The 21,383-nt window shown below is 39.0% G+C and overlaps 1 protein-coding gene across 3 annotated transcripts in view; it reads left to right on the top strand.

Annotated features, from left to right (window-relative positions):
* Nucleotides 1-21,383, top strand: part of Bfsp1 (beaded filament structural protein 1) — a 64,947-nt gene that overhangs the window by 8,138 nt on the left and 35,426 nt on the right. The window contains exon 2 of one of the 3 annotated variants that reach the window (XM_048811336.1): nucleotides 6,641-6,698. The exons of 1 other annotated variant lie outside the window; for it this stretch is intronic. Coding sequence is in view for 1 of the 2 variants with exons in the window: in XM_015483131.2 (XP_015338617.1) it covers nucleotides 21,306-21,383 (78 nt within the window). In the remaining variant the exon portion in view is untranslated. Of the gene's footprint in view, nucleotides 1-6,640; nucleotides 6,699-20,489 lie in introns of those variants that run through there. One more of the 3 variants, XM_015483131.2, reaches the window with a different exon arrangement.

The raw sequence follows: 21,383 nt of genomic DNA, 5'->3' as shown, positions 1-21,383 counted from the left end.
TAAGATAGATATAGAAATGAATGTGTAGTTCATTTTGTTTGTTTTCTTTGTGGGTGGGGGAGCTGATCTGACTTACTTCCAATTTTTTCTGTTTCTGGACATGGAGGAGAAATGCCAAACGATGTTTCAGTCGAAGAAACCCAGTTCTTCCCCGTGAGGGAACTCAGTCAAGGACAACTCCATCAGAAACAGAATCAAAGAACTATGGCCATGATATGAAATCTGAATGCCTTTTAATATACATGTTTTGTTTTACCACTAAACCTCTAATATTTCTATCAGTAATCCCTTAATGAGGTGTATGAGTCTGGATGTCACAGTTCTAGTCTTGCCAGGCATTGACATCTGCAAGATGTACCTCTCTGGACTTCCATGACCTCACCTGGAAACTAAAGGTGTTGATGAGTTTAACCTCTTTGGCTCTAAGATGTGATACTCTACAGAAGATTTATTGAGACTGGAAAAGAGCCAGTAGTAGAGCATGTGCCTAGCATGTATGATGCCCTCCGTTCTTCCCCCAGCACCCTGCCAAACACAAAGATTTATTGAGTACTTAGCAAAACCTTAGCAAATTGTAGAGTATCCTATTCTTTTTTTTTTTTTTTTTTACAAGATAGCAGGAAACAGTTTTATTTAGCTGCAGCCAGGTTCAGAGGGCACAGCTTTTGCTGTCATCAATCAATTCCCTGAACCCTGAGTTCAGGGAGTTTCAGAGTTTTATACCCAGCATGTAAGTGAGTATCCTATTCTAACCACACTAAAGCACTTGAATTTTTGTTCATAAATTCTAATATTGGGCTCTAGACTCAAAGCATGTTTTTTACAGCAAAATCAATTAATTACTATAATGGTCTATACTATAGACTATCCATACTCAGGGAAAGGGAACTGATTGTTACAAAGGGACCAAATAGCATTAGCTTCTCACACTCTCACATGTAAATAAGGCCAACAGTCACATCCTGCAATCAGCCCTGCTCCTATTTTTTTTTTTCTTTAAGGTGGTGGTGGGAGAAAGAGAGAAATAAATTTGGGACCAGTCATTAAGAGATGGTCCCCCTTGTAAAACTTTCCATGCTGGAGGTGTTAGGAATCACTTGCTCATTTTTATTCTTGATCCTTCAGGAAACTGTTCTTTCCAGTGAGTCACTTCCTCCTCACCAATCTTCTTGCCCATCCCAGGCCTGGCCCTCAACAGAGAGTTCTGGGCTGTTAGGCAGGAAGGGTACTTTTGGTGGCAGGTGACATACCTCTGAAATGTCAGAGAAGGATCTCCTAAGCAGGAGAGAAAGTGTATTTTAGTTGTGATAAAAGCAAAGTGTTGGATTCTAGGTTCACTTTTTTTTTTTTTCTTTTTCATTTGCAACAACTCTAGGAAAGAAGCACCCATAGAAGGTGCAGCGGGTTTCATTTATGACTCATGGAAATTTCTAAAATGATAAATATTGGCTCAGCAATAGCTTGACCTAAGAAGCACTCCATTAAATGAGACACCATGGTTACAAGAAACAAAAAGAGCATATTCAACAAACAAACTGTGACTCCACTTCCAGCCTGTCAGAAAAAAGAGCAGAAAGGGAGGCCTGGGTTCTGCAGGTGTCCTTTCCTGGCTGACCAGGTTTTTTTTTTTTTTTTTTTTTTTCCCTGTGACAAAATACCTGAGNAGTAAAAAAAAAAAAAAAAAAGTCCCTCCTTCTCTGTGTGTAGAAGAAACTGGACATCCTAAAGTGATGTTAAAAATCTGGAATTTCAATTTATTTCAGAGAAAATTTAGAGGGTAAGTCATAAATAATAGTTGGGAGTCCTCCTAGGTCTAATTTTTATTTCTTATAAAATACAACCAGAATTACTTCCTCTTATCTGATTTTATTTTTCTAAAGAAACTAATATACTATCATTCATACCCACTTAAAAGGCTTACAGAAAATATTACTTTGTAATAACTGAGATTAACAGCAGCATTACTGATTAGCATGCATACACAACTCGCAAACACATGCACACATAAACTATACAGTCTGGACATGGAAAGGAGGATTAACAGCAAAATAGAGTGATACAAGACTCAGGCCACAATTCTTTTTCTTTCTTTCTTTTCTTTTCTTTTTTTTTTTTTGGTAGTTGTAGATGGACAGAATGCCTTTATTTTATTTGTTTATTTTTATGAGGTGCTTAGGATCAAACCCAGTGCCTCACACATGCTAGGCAAGCACTCTGAGCTACAGCCCCAGCCCCACAATTCTTTTTTAATCCTTCATTTTATAAACTTTTTAACTGAAATAATTATATGTGTCAATGGGGTACAATGCTGTATTTTGATATATGTATACATTGTACAATGATTGAATCAGGATATTTAGTTCATCCCAGCACCTCAAACAACAATCATTTCTTTATGGCAAGAACATTCAAAATTCTTACAGCTATTTTGAAATATATGATACAATATATTAACTATAATGACCCTTCTGTGAAATATAACATCAGAAATGATGCCTCCCATCCAGCTGTGACTTTGTGGCCATGGACCAATCTCCCCATTCCCTGTCTCCCCTACCTTCCCAGGCCTCTGGTGCCAAGCATTCTACTCTCTATTCCCATGAGATCAGCTTTTTTAGATTCCACATATTATGAATGACATCATATGGTATTTTTCTTTCTGTTCTTCAAATAAAGAAGCTAAAGGGAATGTGCAGCGTGTGAAGGTCCCAGCAAGGTATCTGAAAAGGGGATACCAAATCTAAATCCTTGCCACCATTTGAGGACATATGGACTTCCCTTGAACAAGAGAGAGGCCGTGGTAGAACCTATGTAGGGGCCCAGGGTAAAGACTTTAGAACACATTAAAAGGAAGCAGGAGGACAGTGACACAACTGTCCATATGCTTCTGCAGAGAAGCCACACTTGGGAGAAAAACTAGGTGCCCAGTGTGATTTGGAACCTGTATAGGTGGAAAGGGACATGCAACTAAACACTGAATTTGACTGTCCTTTGACACAGCTGGAGGACTTACCTTAAATTACCTCCAGGGAGAAAAATTGCAAAAGCCAGATTAATCAGAAAGATGTGACATGGGGCCTGGCATCTTTAATGAGGAAGTGGGACTTCTCCTTTGGAAGACATGGCCCTTTGCATTTTTCTCCCCTTTGCCTCTCTGCTCATCTTATATTAATCAGCATTGCAACCTGATAGGGACAGAGCCATCCCCACTGGTGAGGCAGTGGCAGGAGTGTCTCTGCAGGTAGCCAAGGTGATGCTGGCAGCCACAGAGCAGCAGTTGGGATGGCTCTGGCAAGAACGCCTTGTTGGCTGCCAAGGGAGAAGGCTGGGCCTGGGCCAGGACACGGATAGGCCTGGACCATTATGTTGGCTGAGCCAAATGGCATTAAGAATAATTTCAGAATGGAAATCATTTTAGTAAGTTTTTTCTGGTTATGAAAAAATATAGGAAAAAAATTTTAAAAGTGTGTGTATGTGTGTGTGTGTGTTTAAATAAACACATGATTGAGGGATACCTTCTCCTTACTTAAAAACCCAAAAACTTCACTTTCATTCCCCTGCAATTCTTTCCCCTCTCACCAAAATTAGACCATGTCATTGGATTGGAATGTACAGAAATGTACAGAACAAAGCCTGGAATGTGTCCTTCTAGACTTTGTTCTGTGTATTTACACACACACACACAAACACACCCCCACACAAACACACAGTGATAGCTAGCTAGGTAGATATACAGTTTCGTGTTTCTTTCCTGTTAATTTTTTTTGAGACAGGGTCTTACTAAGTTGCTGAGGATTTTGTTCATTTGCTGAGGTTGGTTTAACTTGTGATGCTCCTGACTCAGCTTCCTAGTTACTGGAATTACAGGCATGTGTCCCCGTGCCTGGCTCCTGTTGATTTTTTTAAAGCATAGATAGTATCATATTCCATCAGCAACTTGCCTTCTTCACTGGTAGTGTATGTTGGACATATTTGGCCTTACTTATGGCTTTTGCTCAGTGGCACAGTGTTCCATAGTATGAACACACCAGAGTTTACTGTGAGATATTTAGGTCACTTCCAAGAGGAATAAGGCAGCGATTACCATCCTCATACATGCCTCTGAACACAGGTAAGTACTGCTCTGCTATGGATAGTGTAAAAGTGTAACTTCTGTGTTGAAGAATATATGCAAGTTTAATTTCAAAACCCAAGATAAATTGCTATTCAAAAAGGCTTTACCTCTTTATTCCCTCACCAACAGTGTATATAGGAGTCTTTCCACATCCTCACCAACCTTTATACATTTGGCCAATCTGATGAATGAAAAAATGTTATCACTTGAATTTGCAATTTTCTGATTACTAGTGATGTTGAACATCTTTTTCAATTTTTTAAAATTTCATCTTCTGTAAAATATATCTTTACATACTGGTGATGTTCCTTTTATTTTTCCTTGATTTTAGAAGTTATTTACATATTCTGATTATTAATACCTTGGTTTGTATATGTAAAATATATATATATTTTTCTAGTTCTTCTTTGAACTTTGGTTGTACTGTCTTTTGTCATGTTTAAATGATGTTACACATGTGAAATGATATTTTTGTTTCTGTTTTTTGTTTCTTTTTGGTGTTAGGGATTGAACTAGGGTCTTGCTTATGCTAAGCATGCACTCTGGCACTGAGCTACATCCACAGCCCGACGGTGTTATATTAATCCTCTTTTGGTGATTATCATATTTTAAATTTTGATCATGAAAACTTTCTCTACCACCAAGTTTTCATGTGGAATTAGTTTTTAAGTCAATTTTGGTACTTTGGTGTTATATTAATCCTCTTTTGGTGGTTATCATATTTTAAATTTTGATCATGAAAACTTTCTCTACCACCAAATTTTCATTTGGAATTAGTTTTTAAGTCAAGTCACTTTGTCTTCTTTTCTAAAAAATCATGCATCTCATGTAGGTTTTAAATTTGGGTGATATAATACCATGTGTAGTGTTCCATATTTCCTTATGCTAAAAATATGTCACCTGTAACTGTGGTTTTTTGTGCCAAATATAATTAATTATACCATATATAATTGTCTAGATTTGTTTGTGTGTGTGTATGTGTGTGTGTGTGTATTTTAAACTAGTCTTTTTAAAGATCCCAATCCTGATGTCAAAAATTTCTACTCAAAACCCAAGAGGCACTGATGATTATCATACTAAAGTAACTGGCCTCCCTGACCTGACCCTCATTGTCATCTTCTTCCCATTCTGTATTTTTTTAAAGTACTTGTCATCAACTGACATGATATATATTTAGTTAGTTAGTTAGTTATTGACTCAATATATGTTCCATAAGTTCAGGAACTTTGATTCCTTCATTGCTGAATTGTCAATTAATTTTTGGAACTTAGCACATACAAGATAAACACTAAATATTTGTAGAAGTTGTTGATTGAAGAGGTAATTATTCTTTTACTGAAGGATTCTTTTGTCTGCTTTATCGATTTATTTTCTAGGTGCTGGTTTGGCTTGTTTGGCATTCCATCCTCATAGTTCTTCCCCACAATGTTCCTGAGACTGCTCTTACAAAGGGACCAAGAAGCTTCATACTCATTATGATTTCGATTTTAAATGTATGCAGAGGTTCATAAACTAAAAGCTTGGTCAACAGTCTATAGCACTATTGGGAAGTGGTGGAAGTTAGGAGGTAGGGCCCAGAGCAAGGAAGTGAGGTCACTGGGGGTGTGCTCTTGAAGGGGATATTCGGAATCTCAATCTCTTCCTTTCCCCATCTCTGCTTCCTGGATACCAGGAGGTGAGCAGAATTACTTCATCACATGCTTCTGCCATGATGTACTGCCTCACTGCAGGCCCTAAAACAATGGAGCCGACTGACCAGGGACTGATACCTCCAAAGCCATAAACCAAAATGAACTATTCCTCCTTTAAAGTTGATTCGTGTCAGGTATTTTTCATAGCAACAGAAAGCTGATTAACAACACTCCTAAATTCAATGATCAATTCTTAGTTCTGATCTCACTCAATATAATCAGTCACATCTTCTCTTCTCCTTGACATGCTTTACTTCCTTGGTTTCCAGAATCCCACACCCTTCCTGATTTTTCACCTTCCTGTCTGACTTCACCTTTTCAATATCCTTTGCTGATTCCTTCTCATTGCCTGATCTCTATGCCTAGAAGGCCCCATACTGGTTCCTAGACTTCCTCTCCTTACTATGTCCATGTCATTCCCTTGGTATTCTGATTCAATTTTATGACTTTGGGAAACATACAACATCCAAACTTTAGCAACAGTAACTACATAAACTACTAACATAGTCATTTATTATCATTTCAAGTATTATATACTATACATAATGGTAAATGCTGTACTTTTATATGATTTGCAGAGCATTAGGTGTGTTTGGTACACCAGCATCACCACAAACATGTGAGAAATGCCTTGCTCTATGACATTAAGAAGGCTATGATGTCTGTAGGCAATAGGAAGTTTCCAGCTCCATTATAATCTCAAGGGATTGTTGTCATATATGTGGTCATTGCTATATGGCACATTATATGAAGGAATTTCAGCTAATTATCTGAAAACAATGATGCAGGGCTATATCAGTTAGTTATTGCTGATATCCCTCCCATATTTCCTCAGCATTCATCTCCTGACCCTGAGAGCTGCTTCCTCTGAACCACCTAGCCTTTTCTGTCGTGTAAGTATTCTGCTCTCAGGAGCAGCCCTTCATCAGTGATGGACAGGGAGTTGGAATTGTTGCTTCCACAGCCCTTGGCTGAGTTATTTCTGTTTTGCTTTCTCTCCCAGAGTTTAATTGAGCTCCGGTGGCCAGCAGTGTTCATTGTGGCCATAGTCCCAATACTGGCTGTCTTTCCTCCCAGGCTTTGCTTCCCCAACCCTCTCCTGGAGTCTGGAATCACGTCTCAAATACCAAATTTTTACTCTAGTTCTAAGGGTCAGCTTCTGGAGGACTCCACACTAAGACAAGTGTCTAACATAAATCAAGCCACATGCAAAAAATAACAGCTAATATTTATCAGGCACTTACTATGTGCCAGACATACCACTCTAAACACATCATTTAATCCTCACAACTATCGTTTAGACATTACTGTCATTTCCAGTTTATAGGAGGCACGTGAGGCTTAGCCAGGTTAAGTATCTTGTCTGAGGTCACACAGCTCATGGGTCATGAAGGATTTAAACCTGGCCTATTCAACTCAAGTGCCCATGCTTTTGATCACCATATGTCCTCTGACACAACATATCAAGTTACTTCAAATATCTTCACTGGTACATATTTAATAGGCTTTTGAGAACATATTACTAATGGATTTTGCTGATAGATGAGCTAATAGATTTTTTTTGTAATCTGTCAGCAATCATAATGTTGCATAACTTGCGTTGTCTGCACTCATCCCACTGAAATCTGAGCCACATGCAAGAAGCTTTTCTCTTTCCAACCACATCAAGAAGTTCAGCAGTGTTTCTTTTCTTCTGATTCTTCTAAAATATAAGTGTATTTTTGCAGCTAACCACTGTTCCTGCTGTTTTTTTTTTTTTTTGTTAAAACCATATGCCTCCCAGCTTAAAATTTATTACATGATAAATGAAGGTCACCATTTATGCCCCAATAACCAATTGAACAGATGCAGGATTTTAGCTGGTTGTGATGCCAAGTAAGACATGTTCATTTCTGATTTGGAATACAACATATCCCTGGCTCTCGTTGACCCTTATTTGAATTGCAGTCTTCAAGCTGCTAACCTTGTCACCATTTTTCTTTGTTACAAGGCAAAATATTATGAAGTCCTCTTCCCTCTACTGTTGTTTTTCAGAAAGAATAAAACAAATGTTTTGTGGTTCCTAGAAAATGTTATAAGATTGTTTCCCAAGTTAGGTCATTGCAGTTACAAAACTTTTGTTTTGATAGAAGCCTTGGCCAAAAACAACACAGCCCATGATCAGCCATTATTTCAGGGAAAAAAAATCTTGAGATTAGCCAGAGTTTGCTGCCTCCCATTCCACTAAAATAGAGACAAATTCCTCCAGCTTGGCTGAAACTATTTTGAGATAAATCTATTTCTCTCTTTATAGAGATACACTCAGTTAACTGGCTGACTTCTCCAGGTTTTGAAATTACCCCATAAAATTTTGGAAGGCATTTTAACTTTATAAGGCAATTTGTCATAAATTAATTTTCAGAAACTTCTCCAGCCAACTTGAAATAAAAACAAACTACGTTGTCAGGCAATAGTCTCTAATTTTAGTCTGATTTTTAAAAACTGAGCATTTGAAATTAGGGCACCATTTTAAATAATATGCTCAAGATGACTCTTCTTTGAGCTCTCAGAGACTGAGCAAAGAATCTCAAAAGTTTCTTCCGTGCCAGGCATAGTAGCATATGCTTGCAACCTCTGCTACTTAAGAGGCTGAGGCAGGAGGATTGCAAGTTGAGGCCAGCCTTGTCAATTTAGCAAGACCCTGTCTCAAAATAAAAACTAAAAAGCATTGGGAATGTAGTTCAGTGGTAGAATACCAGAGAGTGGTAGCCACTAGAGAGATGGTATTATTTCATAGGTAATGGGATATCAGCAAATGTTTGACAATTGATTTTCCAGGAGTGAAATGTTCTAATCTGCAGTGATCGTCAATTCTTGTGGTATAAATACTCTGACCGTGGTTGATTTTAGTAGGTGTCAACCAGATTGGCAAAAAATTCCTGAAAGTTTAATAACTGGCTCTCCTGAGCTCCTAATAGGCTCAAGAATAACCCTGCAGGTGATTCAGCCAAATAATGCTCTAAATGCAGGCTTAGGACCACTAGTTTTTGGCTATGTAATACCCCGGGATTTATTGTAGCGTTTACTAGGACAACATGTAGCAAACCCTGACAGAGTGGCAGTTTTAGATCTAGTGTGTTACTTGATTTCTTAGTTTATTTTCTGTTGCTATAGCACAATATCTGAGACAGGATGATTTATAAAGAATAGAGGTTATTTTGTCTTATTGTTTGGCTTCTTGGTCTTTTTTTGTTGTTGTTGTTTTGGGAATTTTTTTGGGGGGAAGGGGTTCTGGTGATTAAACTCAGGACCTTTTACATGCTAAGGACATGTTCCACTACTGAGTCCCAAGCTTTAGCTCATAGGTCTTGAGGCTGGGAAGTTCAGTGACATAGTGCTGGTTTCAGTTCAGCTTCTGGTGAAGGACTCATGCTGCTTCTCATAGTGGAAAACAGAACAAATGGGCACACATTGAAGAGAGAAAAGAGTGCCAAAATCCAGTGACAGCCCATTCCCAAGAGAAAAGCATTAATCTGTTCATGAGGGCCCCCGCTGCATGACATATATACATCTCATGAGGCCTCACCTCTAAACATTGCCACATGGAGGAATTAAGATTCTAGTACATGAACTTCTGGGGGACACATGCATGCCTTTGTACCCCAAACCATAGGTTACCATGGAAAAATAATGTGCCCTGAGAGAATTTTCTCCAAAATATCCCTGTAATTTTCCTTGCCAAGCATAACAATTAGGGTCACTGAGGACAGTCCAAAGACATTTTTAGAGACAAGGACCACTCACAGTTCTGTGGCTGGGGATTAGACCACAATGTTCAGCAAAGACTGACTGCAGAACAACAACAAAAGCAAGCAGAATCCTCTTGGATGCCACCCTTCAGCATGGATTTTGTTTTAGGCTTACATCTGAAAAGCCACAATCTTTGAGGATGTTGAGAAGTGTCTTCATTATCTATCATATAAGGACATCTCTAGCCCCCTGCCCCGCCATCTTTTCAAAATAGAAAGCTCTTTTCCAAGGAATTATTTTTTTCCTTTTCATGTGTTTTGTAACTGGTCATTCTGCTGAATGGTGCACTGTTAGGATTATTCTTACTGGACTACAGTTTCCTAATGAATGTATTTTTGTTCTGTTCCTGTATATTTCCTCTAAGGATGAAAGATGACATAAACCTAGCTATCATAGTAGAAAGAGAAATAAATTTCAATTTGGGGCTGCTACTAAATTTGACTCTTCCCTTTGAAAAAGCACATCAGCAAATGTGGAGCGAGAGGTCCAGCCTTCCCAAGCCGCTGATGACAGCCTTTGTAGGGCTTCATTTTGGGGAACATGGTATCCAGCTTTTTACTTAAAAGATTTAAAACAAATCTCCCAACATTCCACAATATTATTTTTCATTCTGAATTTCTACTGAAGATTAATTCATCTTTTAATGCATTTGATCAAGTTCCTGCTTTGTGTTGGAAAGTTTGCTAGATTAATGAATGAGATAATATATCTCTCAGGTTTCCTATGTATCTAATGGGAAATAAATGGCATCGATGGAGGTTTATTGGAAGAGAATTTAATGAAGGGGCAGTTTCTAGATAAGGGAAGAGTCCAAGGAATCAATAAAGCATGGTAAAGTACCTAGGAAATTGCAATAGTAGGAAGTCATTACTATCCTTTAGCCCAAAGGTACAAGAGGAGAGAATCTTGGAATAGATATGCTCAGAGGGAAAGGGAAGCAAGAGGGAGTCTTCCTGATTTCCTGCCAGTGATCCCCACTTGCCAAACCCTATAGGAAGCCAGAAGGTATGGGAGGCAGATAATGCAATCTGGAAGGGCCAACCTTTGGGGGATTTAAAATGGCATGGAGAAGAATGGATTGATGGTGTTTGGGGGATCTTTAGGTAGAGGATGGCCATTGGGGAATGACCGCATCCTGCCTTCAAAGAACTGTAGTCCAGTAGACTACAAAGAATAATCCTATGTGCAAGTCTGTCAAGTTGGTGGAGAGGTGAAGCTTTAGACCGAAGGGTGTCTTGGCCTGTGGGAACTTGAGTTCCTGTGGGAACAGAACTGAAGCCTCTCTAGTCATCTATTTGAATACATTAATATGCATGAAGGATTGGGTGGGAGATACAAAGGAGTAAGGAACATGTTGGTATCCAATCCAAAAGTGATGAGCTAATAGAAAAAAGGATGGTGATTGGCTGGTGAGAAGAAAAATCGGATGATAATATTTTTAAATAAATGAAGGAGTGGTAATCAATAGGAATCAACCTGCTAGAGCATAGACTAGGAGGGCAGTAAATCACGTATAACTTCTTTCCAAATGAGCCTAAAAAGTTAGGTGGTTGGAATATATATATATTTTATGACCAAACCCTGGCAAACAATGGTAATATTTTGTAATTCAACTATTGTTAGAAATTTCATTAGAAAACTTCTCATGGGCTGGGCATGGTGGTGCATGCCTGTAATCCCAGTGACTCAGGAGTCTGAGGCAGAAGGATCACAAGTTCAAAGCCAGCCTTAGCGACTTAGTGAGGCCCTAAGCAAATTAATGAGACCCTGTTTCTAAATGAAATACAAAAAAGGGCTGGGGATGTGGCTCAGTGGTTAAATGTTCAATTCCTGGTACCAAATAAATAAAAACCTCTCATGGAGTTTAGGTCTGAAAATTGAAGGCTAGAGCTTAAAATATACAGTTTTATATCCCTTAACATTCTTTTAAACCATGTGCAGAATTTTAAAATGGTTAATAAAATAGCTTGGGGTATCATCCCTCCCAATTTTGGGTCAAACCTGAGAAGTTGGTAAACTTTGGAAGACAAAATATGTTCTCTTGTGAAATAGTTCACTCAGTGTCTATTAATAGCATAGGACAAGTAGACCTGAACCTATACAAACAACGGATATCCCAAATGTATGTTTAAATCTATGAGTAAATTTCCATGAGAAATGCCTTCATGTTGTGTTTGTCCAGTTCTGTGGGATCCATTTCTTAACTGGTGCAAAGCAGAGTTCAGAACATCCTTTTTTTAGGGCAATGTGGGCATGCCAGCTGGCCATCTGTGGCTTATACATCAAACTGCTTGACATCTATTCCCAGAAGGAAAAAGGCTATGGTTCAGATGTAGGCTGGCCCAACATTAGAGTGGTAGTAGGTCTGTTTAATGATATCTTAAAGAGAAGAACATGGCTAGATTTATGTCCACAGAAATTATAATTGTAAAAGAGATTCTCCATTCTCGGTCATGAGGATGGTGCCTGCTGGGACAATGACTCATTTTTGCACCCCAGAAGTTATGGGTAGGGCCACTTTTCATGCATAACCAGAGTGAGTTTGTATGATGGTGGGTCATAAGGCTTGTGTTCCATTGTCTATGTGCAGGGAAGGCAAGTCCAGATGTGTCTCAAAATCCCATCAACATCATTATGTAGGTGTTAGACTCCTACCATAGATGTCAATGAAATGTTAGTTGCTGAGACCATGACCATCCAGTGAGTCAAAGGAGGATTTTTGCATTTTCTTGTTCTCTTTAAGAAGTATCTGGCTGGGGCGCAGTGACACATGACTAATTCCAGTGACTTGGGAGGCTGAAGCAGGATTGCAAGTTCAAAGATAGCCTCAGCAAATTAGTGAGACCCCGAATAACTAAGTGAGACCCTGTCTCAAAATAAAAATTAAAAATGGCTGTGGATTGGCTCAGTGATTAAGTGCCCCTGGCAAGAGGGAGTGTCTGTTAATTTTTATCACTTCAGCAAGATGATGTATTTTTGAAATCCTGGCTAGTAGAGAGGCTAAGTTAGGTGGATTGAAAGTTCCAGGCCAGCTTGGGCAATTTAGAAAGACCCTGTCTCAAAGTAAAAAAATTTAAAAAGAGCTAGGGATATAACTCAATGAGAGGGTACCTGTCTAGCATGTGAGAGGCCCTGGGTTCATTCCCCAATGCTGGGGAAAAAAAAAAAAAGAAAGAAAAAAAAATCTGTTATCAGGACAGTTTACATTGTGTTTAGGATTGGAGGATGCAATTTTTTCTTTGGTTATAATTTTAAAATTATGGAAAAGTTGCAGGAAAAGGATAAGAAACTCTTATATTCTCCATATTATTTACCCAAATCCACTGATTATTTTACATTTTGCTCTATTTGTTTTATTATTCTGTGTATGTATGTGTATTCTGTGAATGTATGTGTATGTATGTGTATTTGTGGTACCAGGGGTTTAACCCAGGAGCCCTCTACTACTGAGTTTCATTGCCTGCCCTCTTTATGTTTTATATTGAGACAGGTCTCGCCAAGTTGCTGAGAGTGACCTTGAACTTGCCATCCTCCTTACTCAGCCTCCTGAATTGCTAGAATTTGGGGCATGCATCATTGCACTTAGCATTATGTATTTATTTATATAAGTGTAGATAATATGTGAACCATTGAGAATAAGTTAAACATACCTCATCATCTCTAAACCAGTGTGTATTTTCTAAGAACAAGGTGATTTTCTTCCATGTCATAATACAATGATCTGAATCAAGCATTTAACTGTTTCAGTATTATTACTTAATCTGCATTCCATATTCAAATTCCATCAATTATTGTAATAATATCACTTGTGACTTTTCTTTTTTCCAGACTAGAATTAAGTTCAGCATCATGCATTGTATTTAACTGTACTGCTTTTGTTGGAGTCTGTGAAAGAACCAACCCTGGTCACACAAATTCTGGTGTATCACCAGGATCTCTTCTTGCTTTAGTTTCTGTACTAAACCCTGAGCAAAGCAGGTTGGATGCTCAGTGCCCACTTTCTTTTGAATCCTGGGTTTCACTTTCCAGAAAGTTGGAGAGAAAGCCCTGCTTCTGGCTGTGTATCTCCATCCATTGTCACCCTTCATGGTAACTCATCACTTTCAGTAGTGCTGAGCATGAGTTATAGGGCTTGATGGAGATCCCTGGCTACATGGTGCAGAGATCTGGGAGTCAGGAGGCTGCCCTTTAATTCCTGGGTTATTGGCTGCTTTACTCAAAATGAGACTTCCCATGGCTGAATTGCCTTTTGAGTTGATCCGGTTTGCTGGAAAGGCTACAAGTTTTGCCACTGTGCGTCTGCCTGACCCCTCTGCTCTCTGTAGTTACCCTCAGGACCTTAGGGCAGGGTGTTCAATTTTAGTGCAGCGTGGCCCTCTTGTGGCAGGCCTCTGTATGTTCCAGGAAAAGGATGGGCCACAAAAAGGGGCAGAATCAGAATATTTAGTGCAGTACAGGAGTTTGCTAAGGCTGCATAACTAAAGTACCACAGAGGCAGTGGCCTAAACAACAGAAATTTATTTCTCAGAGTCCTGAGACTTGGATTCTAGTCTAAGGTCAACGTGTTGGCAGGGTTGGTGTCTTCCAGGCTTCTGTGTCTTCCCATGGTCTTCCCTCCATGTGTGTCTGTCTCCTAATCTCCTCTTCTTATAATGGCACCAATCATATTAACATCCTAATGATGTTATTTTACTTTAAAGACCTTATTACTAAATACGAGGTGTCAGGACTTCAACAGGAGAATTTGGGAGGGACACAATTCAGCCCATAGTGAGCAGGAAGGGAGAGCTTGGGATTCTTTAGCTCAAATTTACCATTTAAAAACAAAACAAACATCAAAATGGCGATATTACCNTTTTGAACAGCCAACAATAAAAAATAAAAAAAATAAAAAACAAATAAAAAAAAAACAGATTATCTCATTTGCTTAAGGCCACCCACTAGTGTACATCAGAGACCTGATGTGAACCTTCAGCTCAGAAATCCATGGAATGTCTCCATTACCCTTTGTTTTACCAGAGTTACATGTTAAAAGCCTAGAGCAAATTCAGGATCTATTTTAACTGACAAGGGTGGCTCAAAACTCCAGAGTAGTTTTGATATTGATTAAAAGGCAAGCCATCTAAGCCGATTTTACTCAGCTTTTTAAATAATTATTCAGTAGGAAAAAATGTTAATTAAAAAATTTAGGGCTGGGGATGTGGCTCAAGCGGTAGCGCGCTCGTCTGGCAAGCGTGCGGCCTGGGTTCGATCCTCAGCACCACATACCAACAAAGATGTTGTGCCTGCCGATAACTAAAAAAATAAATAAATATTTAAAAAAAAAAAAATTTAACCTATAGTTCCTAGTTACTCAGGAGGCTGAAGCAAGAGGGTCTAGCATGATCCCGGGAGTTTGGGGCTAGCCTACATAACATTTCAAGACCATGTCTTTAAAAAATTAAAGTCTCTTCTATCTTTGGGCAACTTTAATTGGAAAATAAAAAAGAGAGAAGTGATATATTTCATTAATTTCTGATTTATGTGGCTACAATCACCAAGTATCTGGTATTTGGTTTTCTGTTTCCCTTTATGTTTGTTACAGATATTTTCATTTGTTAACAGTATATTCAAATTGAATAATAGATAAAAACCATTCACTACTATTGTTACTGCAGCTTGCTAGATTGTTCTGGATCCCTTTCCCTCTGTGCTGTTGTATGTATATATAAGGCTAAAAAATAAAGCAAATAATATTTACTTGCCCATTATTTTAAAAAAGCAGTTCTCTTTCCTGTTTGCTATGGGTAAAATGCTCTATGTACAAGGTGATTATACTTTTCACAAATAATTTGAAACTTTCTAGGAAAAATTGCAAGAATAGTACAAACAACTCCCATATATCCTTTATCTAGATTCACCTCTTTTGCCTGAATATTTTGGATATGTACTTATATTTACATGTCATTTCTTTCAGAATCATTTGAAAATAAATTGCACACATTATAAGTTATTTCCTCTAGATAGATGAGAGTATATTTTCTAAGAATGAGGATAGTATTTCATATTAACTGTGGCATAGTTGCAAGCCAGTAAATTTAACATTGAATATGGCACTTGGAGGGATTGCATTTTCCAGCATACTTGAGGTTAGGTGGGGCTGTGTGGCTTGCTTTGGGTAATTCTATCTGGCTAACACAATTATTTGATATGATCTACTGTCTGTATTTCAATTTTGTCAATGAACCCAAGCAATGACCTTTGTAGCATTGTTTTTTTCTCCTCCAGTACAGGATCCAGATTAGGATCTGCATTTAAATGCCCTGTCTCTAATCTCCTTTAATCTGGAATACTCCCCAAACTTCTCTTTGTCTTTTATGATATATAACATTTTTAAAGAATGCCATCCCCTGTCTCTTATTAGTAGAATGTTTCTTATTTAGGGTTTATCTGGATATTTTCTTATGATTAGATTCAGGGTATACATTCAGGTTATCAGGCCAGAAAAAAGAGTGAAAGAGAGTCCTTTCTGTAATTGTGCCCAAGATAAAGGGTAAAAATATATTCTGTCTTAGGCAAACTGGGAAATCACAGAAATGGTGACTCTTTATTTCTGAAAGTGATTATTTCCTTTTACCAGTGCCCATACTGGGACCATATTGATTAACTCACTTACCAAAGTGATCGGACCAGAGTTTAAACTTGAGCCTTTCCAATTTTAACAACATCCATTTTCCACCAGTACCCCCACACTAGTACCATTCAGCTGTATTTAGGGAACTCTCCTATAGCTGACCATTCATCAAGCCCTACGGAACCGCTGTCTACAAACATGCTTTTGAATTAACAAATTCATTCACCAATGATTTCTTCCTCATGCATATGATTGCTATTTTTATTGAATACTCTCCCACCAGCAATGGAGTTTTGGGGTTTTGACAAAGATGCTCACTCTTACTTCTTGTTGGCATGTGGCAGGATTGCATTTGTCAATGTACTTGAAGTTAGGTGGGGCCACAATATGACTAGCTTTAGCCAATTCAGTGTGATTGTGAGGAAATTTTAAATGCCACTCCATGCCTTTTCTTTAAGATGATCAGCAGTGGTCCAGGTAGTGGCTGCTCCAATAGCCTGGGTGTTGGACTAAAGAGGATGTGGAACAAAGATCATAGTTGACCTTAGATGGACATATACCACGAGCTAAAACAAAACACCATGGTCTGGGTGGCTTAGACAACAGAAATGTATTTCTCACATTTCTGGAGTCTGGGATGTTTCAAGATTAAGGCACTGCAGAGGGCCTTCTTCCTGATCCACTGATTGCAGTCTTCTCATTGTGTCCTCCCCATGGTAGAAGGGGCCAACAAGCTTCCTTGGACTTCTTCTTTGGGCTTCTTTTACAAGGACACTAATTCCATCCATGAAGGCTTTGTTCTATGACCTAATCAGTTTTCAACAGCCGGTGACACCTCCTGGTACCATCACATTGTGTGGATTAGGTATTTATATTCAAATGTGTGTGTGTGTGTGTGTGTGGTGGTGGTGGTGGGGTAACAATATTCCATCGATTGCAATCTTTGACCATTTCCATCTGTGCTGGTCCATCTTCCCATTGCCAAGAGCTGTTTCTTTCTGTCCCGACTTCATTTGGCCTTTGGAATCCACGCAGAGTCCGTTTGGTCCCCACCTTTGGCAGACAAGTGTGGCAAGGAAGTTAACAGCCCCTCTGATCAGCCCTTAAACCGTGGGAGTTTGTGGGTAAATCTCTGGCCCCTTCAACAACTGGGTAGTGTAACACTCAGGTGACTACTTATAGTGTTACCAGAGTCTCTGTTTTCCCAAGATGGTAGCTTGCTTGATCACACGCCATGCTTTACCTTCTCTGTCTCCCTCTCCACCTCCCTACCCATGTTCCCTGGGATCACCTCACAAATAAACTATACTCATCCCTTGGTTTCAATGGGAGATTGGTTCCAAGACCCCCTCAGATACCAAAATCCAAGTGTGTTCCAGTCTCTTTCATCAAATATGGTGTTGGCATATAACCTTTGCGCATCTTCCCGAATACTTTAAATCATGTCCAGGTAGTTTAATCTGCAATGCTATGTAAATACTACATACATAAGTGTTATCCTAAGTTGTTTAGGGAATAATGGCAGGGGGAAATGTCTGTACCTGTTTACTGCAAACACATTTTTTTTTCTGAGTATTTTCCATCTGTGATTGTTTGAACCTGTGGGTGTAGAATTTGCTGATGTGGAGGGTCAACTGTATTTGCACAGACCTTGTCTCAGGGTCTGTTTTAAGGAGTTCAAACTAAGACAACAATTAGAAGGGAGATCCAGCTATGGATTAGCCTGGTTGTCATACTTTTACATTTCATCAATTAAATATCTTTTCTCACATGAGGTAAAAAATCCTACTAATTATAGTAAAATTCTAATAAGAAATATTTATACTTTAAATAGATGGGGTCAGGATATCATGATAGTACCATTGTCCTGGTGCAGGACAATGAAAATTATGTAAATCTTGGTGAACCTATACTTTTTGGGGAAAATTTAAGTTTCAAACCTATTGAAGTGGAAAAGGGAGATTTTTTAAAAACCCTATGCTGTAACAAGTAAAATTTTATAACAAAATGGGTTTTGGTTTGATGATCAATGGCTTCAGTCTGAGTTCCCCCAGACCACACAACCATATTCCATGTTGGAACCAAAAGCCAAGCAGTAAACATTTCCAAATTCAGAAGTTGCTGGAGAGCTTTTCTCTGAAGTCATTCAGTTACTCTAGAGAATGATGCCAAATCTCTTGCCTGGAGAACGACATACCAGGCGACCAGCATGCTGGGAAGTGGGCTGGTAATTGAGTAGTGGGGAAAGTACAGCTGTGCCTCATCCTTCACTATGCATCTGCTTCCTTAATTGCTTTACTTTAATATTTGGCCTCATCCCTGCCCTTGGCTGTGTCTGGTGATCCTGAACTCAGGACCTCTCCCATTCAATTTCACTGCAGAATACCTTCCAGGTGACCTGTCACAATAAGGCTTGGGTAATTGCTCAATTGCTGTTGTGCAAGAATGAAGAAGGGGGATCTAAAGGATTGAATTGGTTCTTGTCCAGGTGCTCAGTCAACCCTCTGGTTTTTCAGCTCTACTTCACACCCCACCTTCTAAAATATCAATGCATCTAAATCCTGAGCTTTTCTCAGATTCTCTGCCAAGAACCAGCAGTTTTTGTTCCTGTTCCCTTCTGCAGTCTCTTAGGTTTTTGTTTTCTATACTCGGCCGTCAGTTACCATGGACCTATATCTATTCAACTTTCTGAAAGCTTGTTGACATATCTTGTCCACTATGATTTTTCTTCCATTCTTCTGTAGAGATGCAATCTTTTTTTAAAAAAAAAATTGCCAGGCTGCCATTTCTTGGTGGGGGTTGGGAAGAATGGTGATAATGTTCATATCCGATGTAGTGTGCGGCTGGTTGGAAGGCCAGTTCTCCTTGTGACCTTTGCTTTTGGGATCCTGTTGTTATGCACCCCTTGAGTCAGCCTCACTCTGTGCGGGGAGCCTAGTGTTCACTGTGCTGTTTCTAAAATCAGTTCCTCCCACATCTTCTCATTTACGCTGTTCTCTGTTTCTCTGAGTTGTCCACCTACCCACTCACTACTCACTGCTTTTTCTTTGATACAACCACAGAATTTTGTTAAAATCTCTACTTTAAAACTCATTCTGGAATTTTTTTGTGTTTTTATCAGTTGGGTATGGATTTGTCTCCTGCACCCTGAGGGCAGACACTTGACATTGTTCAACAATTAACTCTCTGAAATTATGATTTCTGGGTGGATATTTTCTAGGTGTTTATTCCACTGGATTAAATGGAGGTGATTTTTTTTTCTGTTATTATATTTCTGGGGTAAATATGTCTCCAATGGGATTACTCCCTAGGGTAGATTGAGTTCTCCTGATTCTTCATTCCAGTATTATAGGGCTATACACCACATTCTTGTCAAGGCCTCAGTGAGTCATGCCTCTGCCTTTACTCTTGACTTTGGCCATGACCCCCCCCCCACAATTCACTTTGACCAATGGACATGTTGCAAAAAAAAGTCCTGGCATGAGCTTGCTCATGTGCTTCTGTCATTGCTAATTCAGAAGGACAAGAGGTGTTTGGAACAGAGCTGCCTCAGCTGATCAGAAGACCCATATCTGGAAGGAGAGTCATCCAGCTGACCTGCAGGCCTGGAGCATAATGATAAATACTTCTTATTATGTGACACATAGTTTTGGGGGCAATTTGTTCTGTAACAATATCAGACTGATACATGCTGTCAAAGGAAATGAACGGCTTATAATTTTTGTTATCAAATTTAATTTTGCTCTCTAGGAAGTCTAAAGTCCATGCCATCATACCTACAAAAATACTCATATGGCCTTCTTCGATTTGACCATGAAATCTATTTTTAAGTAGCTTATGGGAAGAAAAATAGAATAAAAACCACAGCACTAGCAGTTTAGGATCTTACATAGCTTTATTACAGACCAAATTAATGATTTTACAGGCTTTTTTGGAGTAATAATAAACTCAACAAAGATCAATGTAATTTTCTTTCTTTGATAACTATGACTTTAATTTGTAGTATAATTATGTGCAATCCATGTAGTTGGTAATTATATGGTGCTGCTAATCCTTGTTTTTAAGAAAACGAGGCTTTTGATAGTGATTTTTTTTACACTGGAGCTCTGACAAAATATTTCTATTCAAGAACATTCTAACCAAATGGTACTAATTTCTTTCAGCACCACAACTTACTTTTAAATTGGTCAAAGCCTAGCTATTAAGTTATATATGTATGTATATTTAATTAAAAGCTTGTCATCAAAATATGCTATTTCCATAATAAAAATTAAAATGAAATACAATGGCAAAAGTCTGCTTGAGTGTTGGCTAATTTGTTAAATCTTTAGCTTGAAAGGATCTTTATTTAGTTCAAAGAACCTATTAGCAATGTCATGGGTGAAGTTCCACTTGTCTCTTCCACTTGAGTATGTCAAAAATCCACTGAAGTAATGTGACATAATTACATCGCAGGCCCATGTCCTGAGACATTGTGCAAAGAGTAGATTCTTCACAAAATGCACAAGATTTAGTAAGAAATAACCTGCACTACACCTCCCCACTGACTGAGATATGCCATTTTATTTGCATCCATGGTTAGAAACCTCTGCGATAGAGAAGATTCCTCAATAATTACGGAAGGAAATTGTTTAAGTAATCAGAAAAAAAATGTTATTGTTTAGTGCTATAATTGAGAGTAGAAAGAGGAGACAAAGCGCCAGGCCTCGATCTTGAGGGAATTAAGTTTAATAAGCTTGCCTTGGGTTGCCTTCCCAATTCTCAGTGGAACCAATCAAAAGAACATCATGCCTCTCTTGTCCCCCTGACCCTCCATTCAATCATAAAGCAACAGGCCTTCACAATCACAGAACAAAAACCTCATTGCCCAATTTAACCTTCCAACCCCAGAGTTGTATGGGTCGCTAATCCAGCTCAAAAAGCGGGCTGCTGCTCTTTTATTGTCCCGCGCCCGGGCACCGAGTAGAGCTCAACTGCTGATCAGCTCTGGAACGTCCCAGCGGCAAGCCAGGGGCCTCCGATGTTTATTTAGCAGGCTGCTGGCTCGGCCACCGGCCTCCTGGAGAGCCGGCTTGGCCCTCTCGCTCGCAGAGAAACCATGTACCGCCGCAGCTACGTCTTCCAGGCCCGCCAGGAGCAGTATGAGCGCGCCGACGAGGCGCCGAGCCCCGCTGAG

Source organism: Marmota marmota, unplaced genomic scaffold, assembly GCF_001458135.2.
Source record: "Marmota marmota marmota unplaced genomic scaffold, marMar, whole genome shotgun sequence".
NCBI classification, from domain to species: Eukaryota; Metazoa; Chordata; class Mammalia; order Rodentia; family Sciuridae; genus Marmota; species Marmota marmota.
This window is presented reverse-complemented; position numbering and strand designations above follow the sequence as displayed.